Source organism: Hipposideros armiger, unplaced genomic scaffold (genome assembly GCF_001890085.2).
Source record: "Hipposideros armiger isolate ML-2016 unplaced genomic scaffold, ASM189008v1 scaffold_3, whole genome shotgun sequence".
In the NCBI taxonomy this organism is placed as follows: domain Eukaryota; kingdom Metazoa; phylum Chordata; class Mammalia; order Chiroptera; family Hipposideridae; genus Hipposideros; species Hipposideros armiger.
The window spans coordinates 440,148-454,824 of NW_017731353.1; the positions used below are offsets into that span (position 1 = coordinate 440,148).

General features: G+C 40.2%; 1 protein-coding gene across 6 annotated transcripts in view; it reads right to left on the bottom strand.

The window, feature by feature from the left end:
- The window catches only part of MAPKAP1 (MAPK associated protein 1), a 233,048-nt gene that overhangs the window by 201,378 nt on the left and 16,993 nt on the right, over positions 1–14,677 (bottom strand). For all 6 annotated transcript variants that reach the window (XM_019636231.1, XM_019636254.1, XM_019636263.1 and 3 more), the window contains one exon: positions 1,486–1,813. In XM_019636231.1, the coding sequence (XP_019491776.1) occupies positions 1,486–1,744 (259 nt within the window). In that variant the 5' untranslated portion in view covers positions 1,745–1,813. The remainder of the gene's footprint in view (positions 1–1,485; positions 1,814–14,677) is intronic.

A 14,677-nucleotide genomic window follows, 5' to 3' on the forward strand; every position in this document is an offset into this window, starting at 1 on the left:
AATAAAGAAATTTCTCTTTCAGCCACTTTCAAAGTAGGAAATCATACACTCCTGACTTAGCATGTGGTGGGGAAACACAAACTATTTTTGCCAGAAATTTCAACTATGTCGGCAAAAGCATTCTGACAATGTCACTATATCTCACCAAATTCCACTCCATTCAATTGCAATTAATAAATGTGAAGGGTACAGCCTAAGTAATATAATCATAAAGCTCTCAATTGAGCAGCATTTTCCTACTGAAATCCATTCAACCTGTCATATAAGATATCATCTCAATAAACTGCAAGGAAGTCAGTTTCAACTAGAGAACTGAGAATCAATGGTTCTATATTATATTCAAACCTTCACTCAAATCCTATTTTGATAAAAGTTCCTCTTGATACCAGGAAATGCTATTAATTATTTTCATCATGAGAACAAATTATTCTTTGTAGATGTCACAGAATGCTGAATCCTGAACCACACCCTCAATACGCCTTTCTCTGGAAATCGTACCCTGCTCCACCTGCAAGTTCTCCTTCACGTGTACTTTACATTTGGAACATGGAAATAAACATGGAAATATTTTCAATATTCTACTACATCTCCTGCCATTACTCTTCCTGGGCATTAGCAGATTACTGCTACTGATTAAAAGATTGTATTTTCTGATTACAAAAAAAAAAAGATCTCTTAGAATACACTGTCCTATTAGAACTACTACATTATATATTCTAAATAATTTATCTAAGTAAAGGCCTTGGTTCATCACATGTCCTCTGCAAGGCTTCCAAAAAAATAGAAGCTGGAAAATGGGCAAAGATAAGCTTTTAAAAGCTAATAACTAAAAAAAAAAAATTAAAAAAAAAATATATATATACACCAAAGTTGAGCATTTTCAAGCCACAGAGATCAAAGGGTAGAGATCAATTTAAGAAAATAAAAGTAATGTATAGAAAACAGAAGTACCTCTTCTAATCTCATACCCAATGTAGCAATTCCTATTAAAAGCAGGCCTAATAAATATTCAGCTGTCTCCCTTCAGTCTCCCAACCCCCCACAATTCCTCCAGGGACAAGGACTGTCCTAGGCAGCAGCATTCCCTGGCTGGTCAGCTCCCTGTATAAAAAGGTTCTTGATTATGTCAACCTGAAATCTGCCTCCAGGGACTAACGAACGCTGCACTGTGAAGATGCTCCAAACAAGTCCACTTCCCTCTCTACATGATGACTTTTTAGAAACAGAACATCCACCATGCCTCTCACTGCCAACTTTTTCACTTACTCCTCTTGTGTCTACTTCTTTCTGATAGCATCACTCCAGAGGCTCGCTCCATTCAGTTGAGGACATGGATATGTTGCTTAGACTCACTCTTGGTGTTAATACATGCACATTCCTGCAAAGAAACTTACCCCATTCAACCTAGTCCAACATTATACATTACTCTATAAGATTGTTTACTGATTTAAAGCTCAGAAGACATGACTAAAAGGCAATGTTTACCTGTATTTGAGCGTCTTCTAATACCAAAGTCCCAACTTGAGGTAATATCGACTGACTGGGCATACACATAGCCCTGAGTCTCACCATTGCTTCCCTGAATGTCTGACCCACTGTCTCCAGGCATTGAAGGAGGATGCATCTTCTCTAGGTCAACATCATGATCAATGAGAACCATCTCACACATTCCTGTGTCATCACTGGTCACATGGGACTGTCGAATATGAGCTAGAATGATAGTTGGATTGTCCAAGAAGGCCATCCTTTCTGTGGGCCAATTTCCTTAAAAGGCTATTTTCTCCTCTTCATATTGTTTCACGGGCTCACCTACCTAGAAACATGATGTACACAGCAATATTTAAGAATAAGGCAAAAAAATGACTGAATCATTTTTCAAACAAATTCAATGTGAAAAACGCTACCTTGAAAATCAACATTTATCCCTGTACCTGCAGCTTAAAAGGATTAGGTCTAAGCTGAAAGGAAATCCTTATAAACACTAGGGGCTAAGGCTCTCGTCAATGAGATCTCCATGGTATCAGAGAGGATGGCTTCCTCCCTTGCAAAACAAATAACAGTAACTCCTTAGGCCACTCAAAGCACATAAGTACTGTTAAAACAATAAATTTTCCTTTCTTTCTCCCTTTATTCCATGCAGTCTTCTCATTACTTTATAAGGTGATGGAGGAACAAGTTGTATTTTCCCCAAATGATGTGCTAAAGTATGAAACTGTATTTCTTCAGGTTACATTTCCGCCTCCTGTCATACGGCTGTAAAGTATCTAAAAGGGCACAGACAATGCTTTCTGGGTTACTGGGAATTCTACAGAAATGTTCCACTGAAGTAGTTTTGTTCAATAAGTATATTTTCCTTTCTTCTGACTTAAGATAGAACTGTGCTTTTAAAATAAAACTTATTAATCAAACTTGTCTGTTACCAGATTAATTTCTTATTTTAGAAACTTAATTATAAGGACTGCTTCCTGAATCCTGTTAAAACTGTAATGATGTTTGCTCTGGGAGTGAGATGGTACCTCCTCAGTTAAATGGGGCTCTTCAACGAAGGAAATATTACAGAACAGTAGTTAAGAAGCTCAGGCCTTACAGGCAAAACGGGGTTCAAATCCTGACCCTATCACTTGGTAGCTCTGTGATCTTGGTCAAAATAACGTTAACCGCTTTGAGCCTGTTTTCTTTCTTCATTTATAAAACGGGGGTTCCAGGGATGAGAGTATATAAAGGAGACAATGCAGGTAAAGTGCTCAAAAGAGTACCCGGCACAGAATTAAATATTAGCTGCTATTAATAATAATAATGATGACAATGATATCAGCACCAATTTCAGCTTCCAGCTCTTGTTTAAAGTAATCCTAAAATACATCGACAATTCACCCTTCTTTAGTAAGTTCACAGCAGGTAAAATAAGAGTGTGCTTCCTTTGTGACAGAGGACTCTGCAGGTCATCTGGATCACTTCTCTGCTCCTCTAAAACCATTATGGAGGGCCAGGAATGTGAAAGCTGGGTTGAATATGGTCCCACAAACAGTCCTAGAATTTATTTTTAGAAAGGCCTATAACATCGGTCTACTTTCTTGTCATTTGTTTCTTCTAGAAATGGAACCTGGGGGAAATCTAGCTAATAAATTGTTATAGCTAACTGAGGTTTTGAAATTTTTTTGTCTGGTAACATAGTCTATTGGTGGGTCTTAAGATAAAGATGCTGAGATTAACAGGAGGCTTAACTGAGGAGCATCTCTAATCAAATGAGTTACATTAGTTTTTATTTTTCCCTTTAAATATATCCACTGAGTCCTTATTTTACACTGAGGCTAATGGGAAATGCCAAGGTGAGTAAGGCACCCCTGAATCAAGAACTTTATATCCCTCGAGCCGGCCGAGGGGCTCGGTTGGTTAAGAGTTGGTTTAAGAGTGCGAGCTCCGAGCAACAGGGCCGCCGGTTCGATTCCCGCATGGGCCAGTGACGCGGCACCCCAGCTGAGCTGTCACTGAGCTGCCAACAGGTGGCAGGATGGCTCAGCTGGTGTAACAACAAGATTGCCTGTTTGATGGTGGGCTATGCCCACCCGCAACTAAGACTGAACACAGCACCTTGAGCTTAGAGGCCACGAGCCGCCGACAGGAAGCCAGATAGCAACTGGCGCCCTCCACAACCAAGACTGAAGAACAACAACTTGGCTGGTCCCCTTCCCCAATTCCTCAACACTGTTCCCCTCCCCGAATTCCCCAATAAAATCTTTAAAAAACACACAAAAAAAGACGTTTATACCCTAATACAGAACTCGTATATCTCTGAATACAGTGGAATTCTTCTAAGTGTCAAATTTGAGACATTCAGTCTCAGAAATGTTAATGTCAGCCCACCCTTTTAAGTGTATTCATCAGAAAAGAATTACAGGGGCCGGCCGAGTGGCTCAGTTGGTTAAGAGCTCGCTCAAGAGTTTGAGCTCTGAGCAACAGCGGTTCGAGGCCAGCCCGAGCTGAGCAGCCNCCGGCCGAGTGGCTCAGTTGGTTAAGAGCTCGCTCAAGAGTTTGAGCTCTGAGCAACAGCGGTTCGAGGCCAGCCCGAGCTGAGCAGCCGCTAAGCTGCCAATAGGTAGCAGGATGGCTCAGCTAAAAAAAAAAAAAGAATTACAGAGTTAAAGGGGAACATTTACATTTCACTTGTAAAAATAAGAGCTTACAGACCCACAGAGATGCTTACAACCATTGAAATACTTATAACTGATAGTTTTCATTTTGTAATAGAATCACAGGCTCACAGGCCACCAGAGCTGCAAACGCCCCTGTAGCAGTCACAGTCAGCCTGTCCCCCAGGACAGTAAGGCAACTAGCTGCCCACAGAAGCAGCGCAGGTGCCTCCAACTTCGTACTGAATAGTTCCCCACTGCAGAAACGAGGGGTTCCGTAAGACGCCACACATTTAATGGGTGTTCTGGCACCGAAAAGTCAAAGGGCAAAGCAACAGAAGTATACTGGAGTACCCTCAATAGAGTCTTTTCAAGGAAAATGGCTCTGCTCCATCACTTCTTATGAAGAAAAGAGTTCTGGGCAAACACTTCTGAAGGCACACATCAGCTCCCTAAGTTTACCCTTACAGAACAGAACGCTCAAACACCCCAACGTGAGCGGATATTGTCTCTATTAGTACACAGTGACGTCATGCAATGAGGACTCTGTAGGATTCACTCAACAAATACGTATTCAGTACGGGTTCTCACAGGGAACTCCCACAGGACTGCTTTCCACCTCTTGTGCCAAGTACTGGAGGATTCAGACTGCAAGTTCCACAAGGACAGGGGTAAAACACCCACACCCCTTCTGGCAACAAACGATCTTACACATGGCAGGAGTTCAATAAACGCTGCCATCTGACTTCCAAGGACCACACAATTAGTTCTGTCGTACAGATTAGCTGGGTATATGAGCAGGTCATGTGTAAGAGTGATTATAAGGAAAGGTTTGCCTTTTCTCCCTCGATACAGATACAAGAGCCTCTCTTCAGTGTGCCCTTCAAAACTGTCACCTTGGAACATTACCCAACACTACATTTCAAAACCAAAGGCTATGTTTTAAATCACTTTAAGAGCAGCAGATTATCATTTGAAGGTAGACTTGATTTCTAAGGCAAAGATATGAAAACATGTTTTTTTCTCTGATCAGTTGTGCAAAGATCAAAGATTTTTAAGATACAATGTTGGCAGGGGTTCAGAGAAATGGGACTTTTTAGAGGGCAATTTGGTAATATCTATCCAAATATAAAATATGAGTACCCTCTGGGCACATCCCACTTCTAGGATTTGCTCTTAGGAGATAACTGTGCAAAAATACTTATCTCAGGGTTGTTTGTAATACTGAAAATCTGAAACAACCTAAACATCAACAGTGCAAATACCATGACACAGACATACAATGGAATATTACACAGTCATTACAAATACATTGTAGAGAATGGATAAATAAAATGTGGTACATGCGAGGTGTGATCACAAAATATGCTAAAAAATAAAAAAATAAAAAATACAGTGAATGCTGCTGCCGAGTGCCATCCAGCAGGAAGGCAGGGATCTTCAATATGAGAAGCGGCATGTCGAACCTTAGTAACAGTGTGTAACGTGGAACCTTAGTAACAGTGTATAACATCGAACCTTAGTAACAGTGTGTAACAAGTCTCAACTTGTTCAATGTAGTCAGTTGGGTGTAAGGTACGGTTGAGAGAAGGTGTGTTTTAAAGTGTGCCATAAATCATCCTCCATCATGACAATGTTCCGAGTCACCCATCACTTCTGGTAGATGGCAATTTCTGTCAAATAAAAACATTACAGTGTGTCCTCATCCACCTTATTCACCGGATCTGGCACCATACAACTTTTGGCTCTTTCCCAAAGTCAAAATGATTCAGGACCTTGAGGTAGCCACGACAGTGCAAATAAGGACACTCATGAAAGAGGACTTCCAGAACTGCTTCAGAAAGTGGCAAGGACGATGGAATAAGTATGTCTGAAGCAAGGAGGAGTATTTTGAGGGGTATTAATGGCAATGTGTCTTTTAGTGTAATAAATTTTATTTAAAAATTCACCATAGTTTCTGATCACATCTCATACATACAACGGAATGTTATTCAGCCTTAAAAAGGAAATTCTGACACATTACAACATGGATGAACCCTGAGGACATTATACTAAATGAAATAAGCTCATCATAAAAGGTCAAATACTATATGATTCCACTTTATATAAAGTACATAGAGTGGTCAAATTCATAGACAGAGAAAGTAAAATGGCAGTTGCCAGGGGAGGAAGTGGGGAATGGGGAGTAGGTGTTTAATGGATATGTTTCAGTTGAGGAAGATCACAACGTTCTAGAGATGGCTGTACAACAATATGACTGTATTTAATGCCACTGAACTGTACCCTTAAAAATAATAAAAATGATGAAGTTTATGTTATATATATTGGGTTGTCGGAAAAGTCATGACATTTTTTCTATGTTTTTCGTTGCAAAAATGCATCATGACTTTTCCGACAACCCAATACTTTATCACAATTTTTTAAATTTCAGATTAAAATTTTTTTAAATGTCTAGGAAATGGCAGATTAAACAAAATTAAACAGGTTTTCTTCTTGCTGTTTAATTATAGCACATCTCAAAGCTTTAAACTAATGTATATTGTGAATCTTCAAGAGTGGGAAATCTCGTATATCCCAAATCCCAAACTTATTTGATTCCTAAACATTTTTTCCCCTCTAGAAACACTAAAATATATCAATGTATAACAGAACATGGTTTAGAAATGCTTCCCTACACTTTTACAAATGCTGGTTCTTTGAGCCTTGAATGAGCTCCCCTGGATGTCACCAATTCTTGACTCTTTGGGATACGTTACTCCTTTTTATATACCTTAGGCTATTAGATAAACAATAATTTCAGGCTCCAGGTGATCTGTTCCCGTAAAATGTCCTACTTTTCACAGCTTCTCCCACTTTTAACTCCAGGTTCCTCAAAGCATCAAGATTTGTTTTACTAAAAATGGAAGCAATGGGACATCACACAGAGTAGGAGGATAGTAAGAGATGTCCCAAAATGACATGGCCATTTTTAATGTACTGGGTGAGTCTCCTTTTATATTTCATTCAACAAATATTTATAAGTTCCTACTATGTGCTAAGTGTGGTTCCAGATGCAATTTGGATGCTATTACCACTTCACATAACCATTTGTGTTCACTAACAATCATGCAACCTGCTATGGTAACCTGCCACATGCCCCAAACAGGGGAGTAAATTTTATAGGTTTAATGGGTATTAAGTCTTAATACACGTATATTTTTAGTAACTTTATACACGTACACCCTCCAAACTTTATTTGCAATGGCTTACATAAAAACATAAGGTACAGAGGGGCCGGCCGAGTGGCTCAGTTGGTTAAGAGCTCGCTCAAGAGTTTGAGCTCTGAGCAACAGCGGTTCGAGTCCAGCCCGAGCTGAGCAGCTGCTGAGCTGCCAACAAGTAGCAGGATGGCTCAGCTAAAAAAAAAAACATAAAAAAACATAAGGTACGACATAGTAAAAAAAGTAGATGAAAAAAGTGGCAAAGGGCAAGTAACTCAGGGTGAATCCATTAGCCAGTGCATGCATAAGCTCTTACACATCTGCTCCAGGCAGACTGCAGAATCCCAGAAGCAAAACGCAATTCTAATAGCTAACCTTATTACAAAAGCTTAGACTTGTTCTTTCCTTCTTACATGGATTAATTCATATAATTCTCAAAATAACCCTGTAAGATACTATTTTTATCCCCATTTTACATACAAAAAAAACTGAGGTACAGAAAAGAAAAGCCCAAAGCCCAAAGCCAGATGGCTAACAAGTAATAGAACCAAGAATCAAATGCAAGCGCTTGGGATCTTAACCACGACACACCCTCTCTAAACAAAGAGGAACAAAGAATTATAACAGTCATAATAAACATGAGTTTTAAAATCCTATTGTTGAGCTTTTTGGGCTCTGGAAGAGAAATTTCTTCCTTTTGAAAGATGCAAGGCAGTAACTGTGTTAACAAAGCAGACTAGATCCTAGCCTCCCTCCACTAATGCAACAGTGATTTGTACAATAGCAAAAAATAAGGGGTGCACGTGATGGTTGTTCAAATGTAAAAGTCACAACATTTTACACATGAAAGGGAACTTGAGAGATCATCTAGTGTTGACCTGAAACCACAGAGGAAGGGTATACTTTAAATTCCCAGTTAGGTTTAAGTATCTTTTTGAAAATCCCTGGAGATTCATGCAACTTCAGCCACCAAGTCCATACCTGCAACAGTCTGTGTTTCTTTAAATAACCCCATCATAAACAAATGGGGTCTCCCTATACTTCTTCACTCCCTAAGCTACCTGAGATAGATAGCAACATGACTCAAAATGCTCAAGTTCAGCCAATGGTTAAAAGGAAATTCCCCTTCCTGGACTTTGAAAACACTGGCTACAACTCACTTCTCTGCCAGACAGCGAATCCAAGTCTCCTCACCTGCAGTCTGTGAAAACTTGTCTGAATGAGCAACAGCCCGAGGCTTCTCAAAGGTCTGCAAACTCCCAATCAAAAATTACTGCTGCCCCATCAATGTGTCATATAAATGTTGGCATGTTAATTGTGTATTTATAAGATTGTTAATGGTTAGTTAATTTACCTCCCACACTATTATTGTACTTGAAATGATTTAACGTCTGCTGAGGGAGTTAACAACATGTAACAGCAGATGCCCGATTTTTTTTTTTTTTTTTTACCTTTCCACACTGTACCCCCACTTCATGCTATTAGCATTAGGCAAGTTAAACCTGGTTCCTATACAGGATTCCCTAAGAGTGTTACAGAAGCACCCACATTTATTTTGCACAACAGGGAATGATCACAAGTTAGAAAAACAAAAGCCTTTTTGTTATATGCAAAGTCTCCCATTTATAAAAACCAACAGGGCCTGTTTTTCACTAAGATTTCAACATTCCTTGATCTGAAGTTCAGAATTCACACCTCCTGTAATTTGAAAATAATTGAAATGACCATTAAAATAAAATGCACTTTATTGCTTTCAAATCTCTTTTTCTAGCTCTCTCCAATTTAACTCTAAATTAAATCTTCATTTATTTTTCAAACCAGCAAAAAGTAAGGTTCCCCCCCCCCCGGGGAATTAAAATCTTCTATGTGAATATGCCTAATTTCATTGAACAGTAGTAAATAGTGAGACCCTATATCTGGAGTTTAATTTTTCCTTTCACATTTTCATTCTGTATTTTGACTGAAAGTACTTCCCAGTCTTAATTAAAACAACAGAAAAGAAATGCTTGTATGTTTTGAATAATATGGGATTTATACACTAAACATCACTCAGAGCCAGGCACTGGGAATCCTACAAAAAATTACATGAACACTGGGCTGCACCCTCCAGAGGCTTACAAGCCTGAGCAGATGAGCTATGTCCTGTATAGATATCACACTAACATAAGGCAATACATACTAACCACCAAATGAGGTGCTAAGACAATATGTTTTCCAAGAGGCAAGAAAATTACAGACGGCTTCAGGAAAGGTCGCATTTAAGGATGGCTAAGCTTTCATCAGGCAGAAACACAAGGAGAACAGTCATAGATGACGTTTACTGAGCTTTTACTATCAGCTGTACTTTTCATGTCACAACATATTTCATCATCCTTACAACCAGCCCAGGAGGTTAAGTATTAATATTATCCCCATTTTATAGATTTAAAAAATTAAGGCTTACAGGAGTTAAGCAACTTGCTCAAGGTCATATGGTGGATTTTTAAAAGGCGAGTCTTTGCAGCTCCTTCCATCAAGAGGTGGAGTCTATTTCCCCACCCCTTGAGTCGGGGCTCAGCCTGATTTGCTTTGAGTAACAGAATGTAGTGGAAATAATATTGGGGGACTTCTGAACCTCAGTTTCGAGATCTTGCAGCTTCTGCTGCCGCCTTCTTTGGAACACACCTGAACCATGGGAAGAAGGTTGGGATAAAAGGCTACATGGAGAGGCTCAGGTGTCATTCCAGCTCTTCTGCTGAGGCCTCTGATGGGTGACCAAGGGCAACTGGGACCAGCCAGACTGCCACCAGCCTACCAGACCAAGCCTTCTGTTCTAACAAATGTCTCCTTTGGACAAAGAGACCTTGACTCTTGATTTTTCTTTCCTTGTACCACTAACCTCCACCTGAAACGTCTGTCAAGATCTGGTACGGGGAGCCGGTACAGTACAGGGCCTCTCAAACTTGTCCATGGTCACGCCTGGAAGGCAGACGAGAGTGACTGTAAATCACAGCATGACAGAATCTCGGGGAGCCACCTAGAGCAACATGCTCTAAGAAACTGTTGGAATTCATTCACAGTCTGCATGCTATCCTGTATTATACTGCACCTATATCTGTTTTAATAGGAAAAAAAAATGTTTTACTTTCGAATGTATCACTAAAATCGACACTCCAGGAAGATGTGCCATGCTTACTTTGCAGCTTCTAGTGCGCCATGGCACATACTGGTTTTCTCATAACCTCAGACTGAACAGCAAGGTAGAAAAACAGAGTTTGGTCTCAAAAATATCTGATTTTTGTGAAGATAAAATGGCACTTTATCAATGGACAACTCAAGACCTAATTTATGCTTAATAGGTGTCTTCTATGACAAGTATGACGAACTGTAATTATTAGTAACACCAAAGTATATATAAAGTTGTAAACGCAAGTCAGACTAAAATCTCTATTATTGTGCCACTCTTATAAAACAATCAGTATTTTCAAAGTGTTTTGAAATAATGTTTATTAGCTAGCAATAAACTTCAGACAACCTAACCACCCACCACCCCCAAAACTCCAAAGCTGCCAACATTTCTGGCTGTTACAAAAAATCTGCTAGTTTGGTGCAATGTAGCCCTAAATTATTTTTCTAATGGGTGTTGTCTCTCAGACATAATAGATTTGATTGACACTTGTGATAATAAACAAATAATGTTAGGTTTTACTTTTAAGATTTCAAGTGAAAATGTTTATGGTTTATCTAGAGTGAAGAAATTAATAACGCCAAAGAAACTTGACTGCTTCTCAACGTGAAAGGAGCTAAAACCATAAATAGCACTCAACTGTCTATCAAATACTCGTTCATTGATTTCATTCATTTGACAAATATCTATAAAGCACTTAATATGTACCAGGCATGGGAGATACAATGCTAAGCAAAGCATGGAAAGACTGGACACTGCCTTCATGGAGGTGAAGTGCATATGGCGGTGAGAATCCAAGGATGGCTCCAGAAACTCTTGGCTCTTGGTAGCCACACCTTTGTGTTTTGTCCTTCCCTTGAGTGTGGGTGGAACCTGACTTGCTTCTAGCCAGCAGAAGTGATAGAAGAGTCACTCCCTTTATTACTTTCTGTTATATAAGACTCCACTCCATCCCAGGGAACCGAAGAGAGATTCTAAGCCAGAGATTTTCCTGCTGGCCTTGAGGAAGCAAACAGCCATGTTATGGAACTACACATGGCAAGGGCCTGAGAGCAGTCTCTAGGAGCTGACAGCAGTCCCAGCCAACAAGGAGCAAGACAATGAGGACCTCAGTCATACAGCCACAAGGACATCCCGACAACCTGAGGGAGCCTGGACAGAGATCTGTCCCTAGTCCAGCCTCCAGGTGAGGATGGAGCCAGCAGACGCCTTAATTCCATCCCTTTGAGAACCTCAGCTGAAAACCCAGCTGAAGCCATGACTCCTGACCCACTGAGGCATAATTCATATGTCTTGTTTTAAGCCACCAAGTTTGTGATGATTTGTTACGCAATAGAAATGAAAATATATAGTGCGGGAAAACAGCCTCAACTCTTTTACCTTCACACACAATGTTTAAGGCTCTTCACAACCCAGTTTCACTCACCTGCCTTCTCCCCAGCATGCAACTCCCAGCAGTACTGGGAACATCCTCCAGTCTTAAGTAATGATGCTCCCTTTGTCTAAGATGCGCCCTTCTCGTCCAATATAAACCTTATTCTTCCAAGTCCAACTCAAATATCTCATCCTCTGCGAACCCTTCTCCAGCTCCCAGGGTCCAAACTGTTTTAAAGGCACTTTATTTCTACCTTCAGTACAGTTAGTAACAGGAATATCGTGTTTAAGGAATTGCCAATTTCAAATTTTTATCCAAGTCTAGATTCAGAAATGTGGTTACTCTATTAAGGTATAAATCTCTCTCTCCCCAATCGCTTGTAAAGTTGCTAAAGAAAGGAATCCCTTGACCCACCAACAATAATGCAGGGTTCTCAACTGGAAGGCAATTTTGCTCTCCAGGGGACATTTAACAATGTCTGGACACTTTTCTAGTTGACACACGGGGGTGGGTGCTATTAGCATCTAGAACAGGGGTCAGCAAACTGCGGCTCGTGAGCCACATGTGGCTCTTTGGGTACGTTCCGTCTCAAAAGTTTGCCAACTCCTGGAAGAGCCAATCCTGTCCCTCACAACAATTTAAAAATTATTCGAAAGCCATAAATACATTTTTACATAATCACTATTATGTGAATATCCTTTAAAATTTTTATAAAAGGAACTATGATAGTTTTATTTTCATTTTCAATTTTACTTCAGAGCCTGTGGCTCACGAGCCGCAGTTTGCTGACCCCTGGCGGCTCTTGCGACTCAAAAGTTTGTCGACACCTGATCTAGAAAGTATTGCGTTGGTCGGAAAAGTCATGATGCATTTTTGCAACAAAAAACATAGAAAAAATACGTCATGTCTTTTCCGACAACCCAATAGATGCCAGAAATGCTGCTAAACATCCTACAATGCACAGGACAGAGCCCACAATAAAGAATTATACCCCCCAAATGTCAGTATCAACAATGCTGAGATTGAGAAACCCTGCAACGATGTGTTGTGTGAAGCCAGTAAATTTGTGGTAATATCCACCCCTGATCCTGAGTGTCGCTTACACTGAGACTAAACTATACAGCTTTGCTACTAATAAAATCTATGGGTAAATCTTCTAAAGCATGAATCAAAGTTCAGTTCCTAGTATCTGTTTACTGAAATTTTAACCTACCGTAAGGAGACCAAAGCTCAAATTACAATAAAGACAAGTTGTATTCCTTCAGACAAACACCCCTTTTGATGGGAAGCCTGTTCACCCTTCTTCACCTGACTACTACCTACTCATTCTTTAAAATCCATCTCAACGGTCAATTATCCCAGAAAACCTCCCTAATGAAACCCAGAGACCAGGTTAGCTGCTCCCTTCTTTGTGGTCTGGATGCAACTGCACTTTGTCACCACTTCTACCAAGTAATCAATCTAGCACATGGCCTGTGAGTAGTAGGTGTGCTATGTGCTTGCTGAATGTATTCATTCAGCCTGGGTTCATTGAATGCCTACAATGTGCCAAACATGGTTCTAGATGCAGAGAGCAGAGCAGAAAACAAAGTCTGGCCCTCAAGGGGTTCACGTTCCAATGGGGGAGACAAACAAAATAGAGAAGTAAATGATACACTAAGTTAGAAGTGCCATGGGGGGAAATAATGCAGGAAAGATAGCCAGCATGGCATGCTAGGTGGGTGGAGCCAGGGTTGCAATTGTAAACAAAGTCAAGTGGCCAAGTGACATTGAGTTAATGTTTAAAAGGAGGTGAGAAAACAAGCCAGGTGAGCTTCTGAGGGAAGTGCAAGCGGAGGGAGCATGGCTGGCACTGTTCAGGAAGAAGCAAGGAGTCCAGCAAGTAACTGAGGCTGACGTCTGGAAGAGTGGGCAAGTCTACTACTGGCCATTCTAAGGACTCGGCTTTTACTCCAAGGAAAATGGAGAATCACGGGAGGATTGTGGGTAGAGCAGTGATACGATCTAACATCTTAAAAGGATCTCTCTGGCTATGTTAAAGATTGAATAAATAAATGAACAAACTAATCACAATGTTTTTTTAAATAATAATCTGTTTATATGTTGGTTTTCTCTTCTAAAGTGTAAGCTCCTTAAGGACACTGTCTTATTCATCACTGTGCTGCCAGTTTCTAGCAGAATGTGGCTGGCATCCAGTGAGAGCTCAGTGTGGAATGAACAGATAAACAAATGAATCTTTCTTGTTCCCAAAGGGTTGCGCCATGACTTTCCAAAAAAAGGCCCTTTATCCATGGTGCTGGTTCAGTAGATAGGTCTCCCGCTACAGTCTAAGATTTATTTTCCTTTTACTGTTTCCTCGGTATCTGAAGTTTGCTTAAACAAGAAGAAGAATTCAATAGAGTTATGTTTCCATTTACCTGCTCTCAGGTTAACCACATCATCAGTTAAGGGAAGCAACACAGTTTATTGCAACCACCACTCAGGAAACCTGAATTCCAATTCCCTAATTATTAGGGACCTAATTACACAGTCTTGGCCAAGTCACTTCTTTAAGTCTGTTTTACACATCAATCCATTTCTGCATGTTTCATGAGGAAGTTGAACTGTAAGAGGGGCATTTTCAGCTCTCAAATTCTATTCCAATCACACGTGAGGAGGAGGAGGATGTGACTGGGAGTTTACCTTGAAGTCCAAATAAGAAGTTTTGTGCGTTTTTGATTCATACTGTTTTCCCTCAAAGGTCAAAAGAATTCCACTGCATGTTTTACTTTTATTACTCCACCATGGTTTAGACACCAAGGATAGA